General features: G+C 48.7%; 1 protein-coding gene across 7 annotated transcripts in view; it reads right to left on the bottom strand.

The window, feature by feature from the left end:
- Window positions 1-12,542, bottom strand: part of LOC117701903 (POU domain, class 6, transcription factor 1) — a 30,038-nt gene extending 17,496 nt beyond the window's left edge. The window contains exons 1-3 of one of the 7 annotated variants that reach the window (XM_076706320.1): window positions 11,771-12,047; window positions 7,311-7,462; window positions 5,134-5,329 (exon numbers count right to left, since the gene is read on the bottom strand). In XM_076706320.1, the coding sequence (XP_076562435.1) occupies window positions 5,134-5,329; window positions 7,311-7,358 (244 nt within the window). In that variant the 5' untranslated portion in view covers window positions 7,359-7,462; window positions 11,771-12,047. Of the gene's footprint in view, window positions 1-5,133; window positions 5,330-7,310; window positions 8,487-11,770 lie in introns of those variants that run through there. The other 6 variants (XM_034493313.2, XM_076706323.1, XM_076706321.1 and 3 more) reach the window with 6 other exon arrangements.

Raw genomic sequence — 12,542 nt, 5'->3', positions numbered from 1 at the left:
AAGCCTGAAGTCAAGATGGGCAGTTTCCACAAGCTTCCAAAAGAAAGGTCTGTGAACCGCAACCTTTCACCTACTCTCGCTTGGCCAATTCAGGAACTTGGGGTGCCCTACCAGGAAACCACATCTCGGCCACAGAACAGCGAGACAAAAACCTATAATTTTATAAGTCAGACAATAACAGAAATCTAAGGCTGGGGGAACAGTGTGATGGTAGATTGCTTGCCTGGTTCAATCCCCAGCATGGCAGGACAGACAGACAGACAGACAGACGGATGATGAACAGACAGATGATGGGCAGACAAATTACAGACAAATAGACATATAAATAATAGACAAACAGATTGATAGATGATAGATAAATAAATAGATGTAGATAGATAAATAGATAAGTACATAGGTGATAGATACACAAATAGTTAAATAGACGGGCTGGAGAGATGGCTCAGTAGTTAAGAGCACTGACTGCTCTTCCAGAGGTCCTGAGTTCAATTCCCAGCAACGACATGGTGGCTCACAACCCATCTGTAATGGGATCTGATCCGATGCCCTTTTCTGGTGTGTCTGAAGACAGCGATGGTGGTATACTCATATGCATAAAGTAAATAAATCTTTAAAAAAATATAGGCAAATACATAGCTAGATAAACTAAAAACAAACAAATAAATAAATAGTAGAATCTAGTTGTTAGGTGATGGATGTTGGACATACCAGTAGTCATCAGCCAATCAGTCACTCTCCCTCTTACCTCCCTCCCTACTTCAAAGCTCCTTTGTAGAACATGCTCAGCAGACTGCACTGCCCTACATGAGATGACCCAGATGACTCAGGGTTTTGTTTGTTTGTTGTTCTGTTTTGAGACAAGGGTTCTCTGTGTAGCCCTGGCTGCCCTGACACTTACTCTGTAGACCAGGCTGACCTCGAACTCACAGAGACCCTCCTTCCTTTGCCTCCGAGTGCTGGGATCAAAGGTATGCATCACCATGTCTAGCCCCAGCTCTTGCTTTTTTGTGTTTGCGGGATTTTGTTTTTAAATCAACTTGACCTAAGCCTAAGTTCCCAGAACTTAAGATAATAAGACTCAGAAAGTTGAAAGAACTGAAGGCACACACAGACGTGGGCCTTACAAACTAGGAAGCCACGAACCAGGTTTCTCTTCTCTATGGAGGGAGACACATTGGTAACTGCTGGGGAAAGCCAGAGAAGGTCAGGATGTTCTAAATATAGGGAAAATGAAAAGAATTTTGTTGGTCAAAATGTAATGAAATATAAGAACATAGGAAGGTGGGGTTGGCAAAATGGCCCAGCAGGTAAGAGTTCTTGCTGACAAACTGGACAACCTGAATATAGTTCCCAGAACTACATGGAAGCAGGAGAGAACAACCATGTATGTTCTCTGGCCTCCATGTGTGTACATGGCACGCTTGTGTTCTGTGTGTGCATACACACATAAATAATAAATCATCCTGTGGAAAGAAGCCCCCAAAAAGGATAGAAGCTCACCATCTGGAGAAGTGGGACACTTGTTTTAAGAGGTTTTTGTGCCAAACTAGGACCATAGACACAGAATGTGTCACATCTCTAGTCACAGTATACAGAAGGCCCAGGCAAGAGAATAGAGAATTCAAAAGGAGTTCAGGGACAGACAGGACTATATACTACCTAGGAAGACAAAACCATGCTTGGTGGCATGCTGAAATTGACAGTGCACACCTGTAAGCCCACTGCTGGACTTCACGAGACACTATCTCCATAAAACAAAACCAACAAAGTAGAAGATGAGTGGGGTCTTGCAGACCGCTTTACAGAAAGGTCCCGGAAGCACCAGCAGGACACTTGTTTCTCTACTGAGTTGATTAGCAGATTAGCTAGCTTTGGTTTCCTCCTGTTTTGATGAGGATTGGGGGTGGGGGTGTGTCCTCTCTCTGTAGCCCAGGCTGGTTTTGAACTTAGACTAGCCTCGAATGGTTGCAGGATGTTTGATCACACTATGAGATTGTGTTATTTGGAAAATACTGCAGTGTGGCTCAGCCATAGCTTTCTGTTTATTGTAAACAGGAGTCAACCATAGGTCAAGAGGCTGAGCAAGCAACCAGTTGACAGGGAGTAAACTTAGGAAAAAAACCATAGAGAGTGAGAGGATGTCAGGAGGATGGATAAAGAGACACAGAAAGGAAGCAGAAAAGGGGGACAATCAGTTTGAGAGTTTTTTAGCTAGCGAGGAGAGGGAGAACTTCCTTTTCCTTTTGGGATGTCAGCAGTGGAAGGTCAGCTGGGGGCTTTCTCTGCCTCTCTAAGCTAACAGGCTTTCACCACAGCATCTCATCTGGTGCCTGAGTTTCCATTGGTAAAATCAAAGGACTGAGATTTTGTTTAAAAACAACACTGAATCCTCAGCAGCCCTCTTACCTCAGCCCTGCCTAGTGCTCCAAGGGCAGGGATTCCAGGTGTGGGCCACACACCTGTCCAAGGGCAGGGATTCCAAGACTGAGACACACACCTGGCCCCATTTTTATCATTGTCCTGTTCCTTTGATTTGCTCAAACCCCTGGTTGCCTCCACCTCCCACTGGCTGGGATTGCAGTGGTGTTTGAACCCAGTTATGTGTGGTGGAGGAGACTAACCCAGAACCTCATACACACCACTCTGGCCTTTCTGAACAGATGGGCAACCCGTTAAAGCTAATTGTTTCTCCTCTTCCTCCTCCTTCTCTTTTTCCTCTTCTTCCTCCTCTTTCTCTTCTTCTTCCTTCTCTTCTCTCTTCTCTGTCTGTCTCTATTTGTCACTTCCTTCCCTCCTTCCTTCCTTTCCCTCTTTCTTTTTTCTTTCTTTCCTTTCTTTTGACAGGGTCTTCTATATAGCCCTGGCTGTCCTGGAACTCACTCTGTAGATCAGGCTGGTCTCAAACCCAGAGCTCCTTCTGCCTCTACCTCCTGAGTGCTAGGATTAAAGGTGTGCACCACCAAGCCCACCTCATCTCTTTTTTTTGTTTGTTTGTTTTTTCGAGACAGGGTTTCTCTGTGTAGCCCTGGCTGTCCTGGAACTCACTCTGTAGACCAGGCTGGCCTTGAACTCAGAAATCTTCCTGCCTCTGCCTCCCAAGTGCTGGGATTAAAGGCGTGTGCTACCACTGCCCGACACCTCATCTCTTCTTATTGATAAAAAGGGTTTTGTTTTTTTTTAATTTCCATGTAATAATTTCCAGGCATTTTTTTTTTTTCTGAGACAGGCCCTGTCACTCTATCCCCTGGTATCCTGGAACTCATTATCTAGCCCAAGGTGATCTCAGACTCAGTTCGACCTTCTGCTTCAGTGTCCTCTGTGATGGCATTAGAGTCATGTGCCACAGTACTCAGCTTCAACAAGTAACTTTTCTTCAAAAGAATTTTAGTGGACTACACTACAAACAAAACACTACAAACATATTCAAATAAGTACTGTTGATGAGAATAAAAAAATTTTTTTGAGAGTGGCCAAAATCAGAAGTAAATGTGTGAGACTATGTCAGTACAGATATAGGCACAGCAAGGGATGGCGAGACGGCTGAGCAGTGACGAGAACTGGCTGCACTTGGAAGGGACCCACATGATGCTCACAGCATCTATAACTCCTGTTCCAAGAGCTCTGATAGTCTCTTCTGACTTCTGAAGGTTTCAAGCATACATAAGACACACATGCATACCTGCAGGCAAAACACCCATACACAGAAATAAAGCTAAGGAAAAAACTAATTTAAAAAAAAAAAAAAAAAAAGAATAGGCACATGAAAGAACATGGGTATGCCTCATCCTCCAGAGCCTACCCTCCAGTACCCCAAGAATGAACACACAAGAGTGTCACAAGGACCAGAATGATGTGAGCTGCTAAATTCTGTTCACCATGAGTGTTTCCAGTTTGGACTTGTTTTGATCAGCACAGTCCCTTCTTAATATTGCAGCTACAGAAAGGTCCCGCAGGGTCTCCACGCACAGCTGCTTAGATGGTACCTCAAATACTTCCCTCACTGACTGCCCACGGCTCAAGCTCCCTGACCTGGAGGAAGGCTTTGGAGGCAGCTGATTCAGGTCAGTTTCTGAGAGCAGGTTTGGATAACGAGAGAATTCTGACACCAGAAATGAAGAAGACAGGCAAATGGGCAAAGGGGGTACTGTGGACAAACCCAAAAAACTCCCTGAATTCTATTCTGAAAAGAAGCTCATTCCACATGGCTCCAGCGTGGCAGGGGCAGAGTCCTTGTCTGTCCTGTCCCCTCTTTGAGGCACTTTCCCTTAGAAATGCTATTTCCCCCCTCAGAAGACAGACTAGTGATGTCACTGGACTCCCAAAAACCTCCATGTGATGTTTAGTCTAGAGAGGGACAAGGGACAGAAGGACCAGCTGTCAGTCACGACATCAGTGACCTCATTCTCCAACTGAAAGACATCTTTTGACAGTGGGTGGCAGCTAATTCAGAGACTCACAACTGTCAAAGTGTAGAGAGTGAGTGATGGAAGGCTTAGGGAATGTCTCAAAAGAGGCATATCTGTAGCACTTCTTGAAGGCTTAGGGAATGACTCAAAAGAGGAAATTGGAAGAATGTAAAAGCCAGAGACGGGCAGGGCTGTGAAACTGTTTTCTGGTCATGACACAGCTGTGGCACATAGGGACTAAGAAAGCTATTGTTACCTGCACAAGATCTTCACAAGATGAGGCCTGTCACCAGTAAGTCATTCATGGGCAAGGTGTTTGTGGGGCCTCGATCCTCCCTAAGGAACTATGGCCCTGTAAATACTGGGCAGTCGCTTCCTTTGGTGGAATAGCCACTGGTAAGTTGTCCGAAACCTAGAAACTAATCCTTCACTCATGCTCATGCAAGTAACCACGATTAAACACAGCCAGAGGCTTGCTGAAAACGGGGTTCTGTCTGCTGTGGACCTAAGATCCTCTGTAGGCTGAACTTGTACCAGCCTTTGCCCTGAGCTATCTCTACTCAGACCTGGGTGAGACCGAAAGGAGACACAATCCCAGATACAATGGGGGCAGGGTATTCCTAGAAACTGGCCAGAGTTACAGACTGTGGCCAGAGGCCACATGGCAGAATGACAAGACCCTAATGCCACCTGTGCCCAGTAGCAGATCAAAACAGTAGCCTCATACCAGCTGCCTCTGCAGAATGGCCTGGGTCACATGACCCAGCTTCACCAGCAGGTCCACTGGCTTCAGCAGGGCCTCCACTCTGGGAGCCACCAGCTGCCATACTTTCCAGTCCTTTGCTCTCCTCCTCGGCCGGGAGCTGAGCATCCACTCCGACTTCCAATACTCTGATGGTCTCGTGGCCTGACATCACAATGACCTGCAAGCAGAGGATGGGGACAGTGAGGGGAAAGGGATGACTAGAAGGGTGGAGGACTTGGAGAGTAAAGGTCCTATCCAGAGAATGGCTGCTCAGTGACAGCCAGAACCGGGCCAGGCTATTGTCCCTGATTTCCAGGAGAGAGCTGTTAGAAGAAAGTAGCCCAGAGGCAGAGTGAAGCTGCACAGAGCCAACCCACCAGAAGGTGTTTCTGTTTGTCCCCTGTCTTGTACTTAGCTCAGGAAGTGCAAAAGGGTTGTTCATCCAGCCAGCTTGTGAGAGCATCCTCTCAGCAGCCGAGATTTCAGTACTACTCACAAGATGGGGACCCAGCACAAATCTGTCCTAAGGTCCCTAGAGGCCACCTGGAGGCTCCCCAGAGGGAGTGTGGGAAGTGGATGGATGCTCTGTAGCACTGAGCACCTTAAGTTGTATTCTTCATTGTGTGTGTGTGTGTGCGTTTGTGCATGCGCACGCACACACACTTGTATGGAGTTCAAAGGCAACTGTCAGGAGCTCCTTCTCTCCTTCCGCCTTGCTGAGGCGGGTCTCCCTCCTGCCAGGCTGTATATGCCCTTCAACTTCCAGATGTTCTCTCAGCTCATAGCAGGAAGGCCAAGATTACAGACACTCATCACCACATCCAGAGTTTTATGTGGGCTCTGAGGAGCTGAGGCTCTGGTTGTCTTATGCCCCAAATGGCTTTACCCACTGGGCCAGCTCTCCAGCCGTTGAGCAGCCTTTAAACTCAGGGTACCAGAATTTCCCTGCAAGCTAATTTCCCCAAAGAAGAGTCAAGAAGTCAATTACCAAAATGCAGTTTCTCCTGCCTCACCCTGACCTGTTCCTGACCCTTTGGACTGCCTCTCACAGGCATTCTCGAAAGGCCAGGGCGCCATCCATGAGGCAGCCCTGCCAAACATGCCGCACTGAGATCTTTACACCATCGTTTAAATGTGCCGTCCAGGCCCTGAAGACTCCCAGGTGAATTCCACAGGTGAAAAAGGTTTGTGTCAACCTTCCTTTCCTGTGAGCTGTGCCTGGAACTACACCCACAGTGCTCTCTGAGAACTGGCTGCAGCCAGAGACTGAGCTGGGAAAAGCATCAGGGAGAGTCACTGAGAAGAATGAACCAAAGCATGTTCCTTAGGCAGACCTTGACCTGTGAGGGACTTCACTCTGTTTACATTTCGAGGATGCTGGTCTGTTTTCTTTCAAGGAATAAACAAACGCCATTTCAGAAAACATAGAAAATATACAGAAGCATAAAAAAAATCTAAATCACATGTTCACTTATCGGTATTTGTGTATTTTAATATATTTTTTTAGATCTTACTCTTTATTTTATGGGTATGGGTGTTTTGCCTGCATGCATGTATGTCTGTACATATACCACATACATATAGTGAGTGCTCTCAGAGGCCAAAAGAAGACATCAGATCCTAACCCTGTTGCAACTTAAAAATACCAAACGCAGCCGGACAGTGGTGGCGCACGCCTTTAATCCCAACACTTGGGAGGCAGAGGCAGGCAGATTTCTGAGTTCAAAGCCAGCCTGGTCTACAGAGTGAGTTCCAGGACAGCCAGAGCTATACAGAGAAACCCTGTCTCAAAAAACAAAAACCCCTGAGGCCCTAGCTGATGCTTGCTCTGGACAGGTGGACTGGAGTGACCATAAACTTTTTAAAAAAATTATTTTATTCATTCATTCATTCATTCATTCATTCATTTACTATATATGAGTACACTGCAGCTGTCCTCAGACACACCAGAAGAGGGCATCGAATCCCATTACAGATGGTTGTGAGCCACCATGCAGTTGCTGGGAATTGAACTCAGGACCTCTGGAAGAGCACTCAATGCTCTTAACCACTGAACCATCTCTCCAGTCCCGACTGTAAACTTTAATAAGGGACAAATAAGGCCCATTATGTCTGTCTTCCTTGGCCACACCAGCCCCACTTCTCACCCCAGAAGATACCTGTTCATTGACAGTCAGAGAGGAGTCAGATCCAGCTCCAGGATCCATGGTCACAGTAGGGTGGGGTGGGCGCCAGCCCACACCTAGTGCATCCTGGGTAGGAGGAGTAGAAAAGCACAGGCTGATGTGACACAGTGCAATGTTCAGACTATCTAGAGAAGTCAGAAACAGAATGTCAGGAGAGCAGAGGCCAGGCTCTCCTAAGAGCACAGGGAAGGGGAAAAGCAGGAGTCTAAGAAAGTTAAAGACTTCCACTCTAGCCAGGCAATGGTGGTGCACACCTTTAATCCTAGTACTCAGGAGGCAGAGGAGGGTGGATCTCTGTAAATTCAAGGCCAGCCTGGTCTACAGAGCTAGTTCTAGACAGTCTGCACAGAGAAACCCTGCCCTGTGGAGGGTGGACCGGAGGAAGACTCTTATCTTAACATCCCGGGAGAACACTTGACCCATATTTTGGATGGCTAGGGAAAGAGAGGGCCAGATATGGATCCCTAGAGGGTTCCCCCACTCCCACTCCCTGTCCAATGGGTGACAGCAACCCAGCAAAACCCATGGTGAAACTAATAAACACCCAGAGCCCCAGGCAAAGGCGTGGGGAATGTTGTGGGTATCAGTGTTTCCCCAGGCAGGTTTCCTGAAGAGGAGGAGAGACAGAATCACACCCAGAGGTGATCTGGGGAGCTATTCCTAAAACTCCCACTGCCTAGACTTCTTCTCCCCCACATCCTCTGGAGCCCCAGGTTCCAGGGTGGGTTCCACAGAACCAGCATCTCTGCGGCAGTGGTTCAAAGACCGTGTTGGCCTGTACACAGGAGGGAGTATGTTCTCAGTGGTGGATGGCCTACTGGGTACAGCAAGCAAGAGTGGGAGAACCCCATGTGAAGACAGGCTGGCTGGTGGGAGCCATTAAAAGGAAGGAAGGGAGGGAGAGAGGAAGGGAGGAAGGAAGGAGGGGAGGAGGGAAGAACAAGAGAGGAAGGAAAGAAAGGAAAAGAAAAAGGGGGAAAGGCCATGCCGGGCGGTGGTGGTGCACGCTTTTAATCCCAGCACTTGGGAGGCAGAGACAGGCGGATTTCTGAGTTCAAGGCCAGCCTGGTCTACAGAGTGAGTGTTCCAGGACAGCCAGGGCTACACAGAGAAACCCTGTCTCGAAAAAAACAAAAAACAAAACAAAACAAAACAAAACAAAACAAAAAAACAACAAAAAAAACAAAACAAAACAAAACAAAAAAAACAACAAAAAAAAAAAAAAGGGGGGGGAAGGCCAACAGGTTAGACATTTGTGAAGAACACTAACTGACATTCAGTTTGGTACTTGCTATGGGATGAGTGTTTTATGGGATGCCGACATATTACTCAGCCCTACTCTGGGGGAATGGGGCTTATTGTCACTCTGTCACAGTTGAGGAAACCCACAGCACTGTTCTATGCCCCTAACTTACTTTTCTCTTATTTTTTTCTCTTGTAAGAATTTTGTTTTCCGGCGTGTGGTGCTGGCGCACGCCTTTAACCCCAACACTTGGGAGGCAGAGGCAGGTGGATTTCTGAGTTCAAGGCCAGCCTGGTCTACAGAGTGAGTGTTCCAGGACAGCCCAGCCAGGGCTATACAGAGAAACCCTGTCTCGAAAAACCAAAAAAAAAAAAAAAAAAAAAAATCATTTTAGGGCTGGAGAGATGCCTCAGTAGTTAAGAGCACTGACTGCTCTTCCAGAGGTCCTGAGTTCAATTTTCAGCAACCACATGGTAGCTCACAACCATCTGTGACAGGATCTGATGCCCTTCTGTGGTTTACTCAAAAAGTAAATAAATCTTTTTTAAAAATATTGACTTCCTTTTCTTTTTCTTTTTTTGTTCTGTTACTATTGTTTTGGTTGACTTGTTTGTTGAGACAAGGTTGCAATGTATTCCAGCCTGAGCTGGAACTCCCTATGCCTCCGAAATTACTTCAAACTTCTTGTCTTCCTGCCTCCCAGGCCTGATGGGGCCCTGGGAATGGATGGGCAGGCATTATCCCAATGAAGTTATATCCCCAGCCTATTATGGCTATTATTATTTTAACTGAAGTAAAGCATGCCTAGATGATGTTTTAAATCATAAAATATTATGAAATGTAAAAGATTACTATTATATTTTTATTTGTTTATTTATGGCCCTGTGCAGGGAAGCATGTGCTCTCTCACTGAATCCCTATCCAAGCACTAATGTTATAAGTCTTGGAGGGAAATATGAGTTTATACCAGTTTTGTTTTTCTTCTTCCCGCTCCTCTCTCAGAGACAGGGTCTCTCTGCATAGTCTTGGCTGTCCTGGAACTCACTAAGTAGACCAGGCTGGCCTTGAACTCCCAGAGATACACCTGCCCCTGCCTCTCCAGTACTGGGATGAAAGGCCTGCACCTTTCATTGCCTGGCTTTTTTTTTTTTTAAACGGACTTTTTTTTTCTTTTCTTGAAGCAGAGAACCCTTAGAAGACACATTTCTTTCTTTTCTTTTATTAATTTAAAAATGTTCACTTCTGGGGTTTGAATTCGCCCTTATGCATGCTGGGCAAGTGCTGTACCATGAAGTACCACACAGCATTGATTTCTTCTAATCTGTGACGTTTATCTTGTCCTTACCCGGTCATCAGGGTGTGTGTGTGTGTGTGTGTGTGTGTGATTTAACTGATGAACAGATGGATGTAATGCTCACTATTCTGAGCTCTATTTCCAGATTCTTTTCTTCCCTTCTTTTTTTTGTTTGCTTGTTTTGTTTTTCTGTTTGTTTTTGGGAGCAGGGGGGCTATCTGCATAGACCAGGCTGGCCTCGAACTTAGAGATCCACCTGCCTCTGCTTCCCAAGTGCTGAGATTAAAGGTGTGTGGCACCACTGCTTGGCTTCTTTCTTCCCTTTGTTGCTTCTTCTTCTTCTCCTTCCTCCTCCTCCTCCTCCTCCTCCTCCTCCTCCTCCTCCTCCTCCTCCTCCTCCTCCTCTTCCCCCTCGTTCCTCCTGACATTTATTACTTAGTGTGTGTATGTGTGTCTGTGCGGGCACCCGAGTGCCAGGGTGCACTCACACAGTGTGTGAAGACCAGACAACTTGCAGGAGTTAGTTCTCTACTTCTCCACGCTCGGGTCAAGGATCGAACTTAAAGTGGCAAGCTTGGCAGCAAAAGGCCTTCACCTGCTGAGCCATCAATCCCGGACCCCTTTTTGTTTTACATTTATTGAAGTCGGTGTTTGGCTTGGGATTTTGTTTTGTTTGTCTTTAGTTTTTAAGGCACAGTCTCACGTAGCTTTAGTCTTTGATTCCCCTGCCGCTTCATCCCCGGTTGCTGAGGTTTCAGCTCTACACCACAGCCTTACTTTACTTACTGCCTCCAGGGAGAAAAGAGAAAACCAGCGAGTCTTCTCTCTGGCATTACCTGATTTGTTTTCGTGTTTGTGAGGCTTGCTCATTCCAAGACAGGTGGGGCTTTGTCTGAGTACGGCGCTCGCTGATTTTTTTTTTTTAAATAGAAGAAATGAATGTGGTTCTGCTTTGCATATGGGAAGAGGTTCCCTGGTCACAGAAATATCATCCTGAGCACCAACCTCAATCAAAATGGAATACACACCCAGTATGCCCGTTCGAGGGTTGGCTGCCGCAGATTACAAAGTGACGGTATATATGCATGCAACTGGGGACCAGCCTTCTATTTTGTGAGCAAGGAATTCGAAAGAGCAAACAGGCTGCAGTTTCTCTGTGTCTGCTAGGAGCTTCCTGTCTTTGGCCTAGTGAAGCTTCTGGACAGGCTTTCATTTTCTCGTGCTCAGCCGCAGTGACTACTATGTAAAGGTTTTGGGCTTCCCATCCAAGCCGAGGAGGCGATCTTAGCGCTCAAGTGGCTGAGAAGTCACTCCGGAGATCCCTCAGCCTTGCCAGGTGCAAATGTCCCGGGAAGAGATACTGGGCCCGTTTTATAACATTATTAATACTAATACTGTCATTAAATATTTATGAAGTGCTCACGCTCTGATCGACGGCGACCCTCCCATCATTCCCCCATCCTTCCAGCAGCAGCCGGGTCTCTGCACCCAGAGTCCCACCAGCCCTTTCTCTGGAGTGGTGGTGACAGGTCGCCAGGGAACCCAAGCGTCCTGGGATCCAGGGCTCTGCGCGCCTCTCCCCGACACCCCGCCCCTCTCCAGGGCAGGGCGTCCACCCAGCGGCCGCCCTTCACGAGTGTCCGCGGGGACCGGGGACCAGGGCGCGGCCCGGGATCTGCGGCCCCAGGTGGGCAGAGCACGGCCGTCGACTCCCAGAGCTCCAGCCTCCCGGGCCGCAGCCCGCCGCCCCGGCCCCGCGCCTTTTTCTCTCTTTATCATAAATATATAAATTATGCTAATTACGGGCATTGCATATTAACCAAATTCGAAACCTCCCCTGCCCGGCCCCCTCCCCCTCCGTGCAAAGCCCTCCCCGCCCCGGACCCCGCTACTCACCGGAGCCCGAAGCCCAGCCTCCCGCTCCCCGGCTGCCCGCGGCCACGGACTAGACACTCATCCCCCAGCCCGGGCCACGGGGCCGCGGCCGGGGCGGCCGCCCGCAGACAAAGAAGCCGGAGCGGCTCGGCCCGGCTCGCTCGGCCCGGAGCCACTCGGGACCCGCCGCCCCCTGGGCCCCCCGCCGGGGCAGGCAGAGCGGAGCGGCCGTGGGTTGCGGGCCACGCGCGGGCCGGGACGCCGGGGGCGGGGGCGGCCAGGTGCAGTCCCCTCCTCGCCCCCTCCTCCCTCCCCCCCTTTCCCTCCTTCTGCTACTTGGATTTTTTTAGCTGCTGCGTCATGAGCATAATTTATGCAAAGCGCTTTGCCGCATGCTGCACCTCCCGCGCCAGCCGCCGGGGGCGGCGGCCAGGAAAAGGAGGGGGGTCTGGGGAGCGGCGAGCGGCGCGTGGGGGTGGGGAGGAACCCCGGGCCCTGCCCAGGATAGGAACCCAGGGCCTGTGGGGCCGCTTGATTGAGACCCTTCCGAGAGCAGGACTGGAGTCTCGATCAGGGATCCTGTGTCACCTTCCCTTCAGCCGAGGATTGGGCAGTGACAACCATGACTCTCTGGTGGTCAACTGCCCTTCTCAACGGCCAACCTCAAGTTCATGTCTGTCCTCCAGGCTGGAAAAGGAGCGGGAACTCGGACGTCACTCAGGCTCAGGGCCTGCGGAGCAGCTGTGTTCCTGATGCCGATCCCAGAGGGACCAGGGGCCCGGGCGCTCTGCTC

This window comes from Arvicanthis niloticus, unplaced genomic scaffold (genome assembly GCF_011762505.2).
Source record: "Arvicanthis niloticus isolate mArvNil1 unplaced genomic scaffold, mArvNil1.pat.X pat_scaffold_316_arrow_ctg1, whole genome shotgun sequence".
In the NCBI taxonomy this organism is placed as follows: Eukaryota; Metazoa; Chordata; class Mammalia; order Rodentia; family Muridae; genus Arvicanthis; species Arvicanthis niloticus.
Note: the sequence above shows the minus strand (reverse complement) of the source record. Positions and strands in the feature narration are given on the sequence as shown.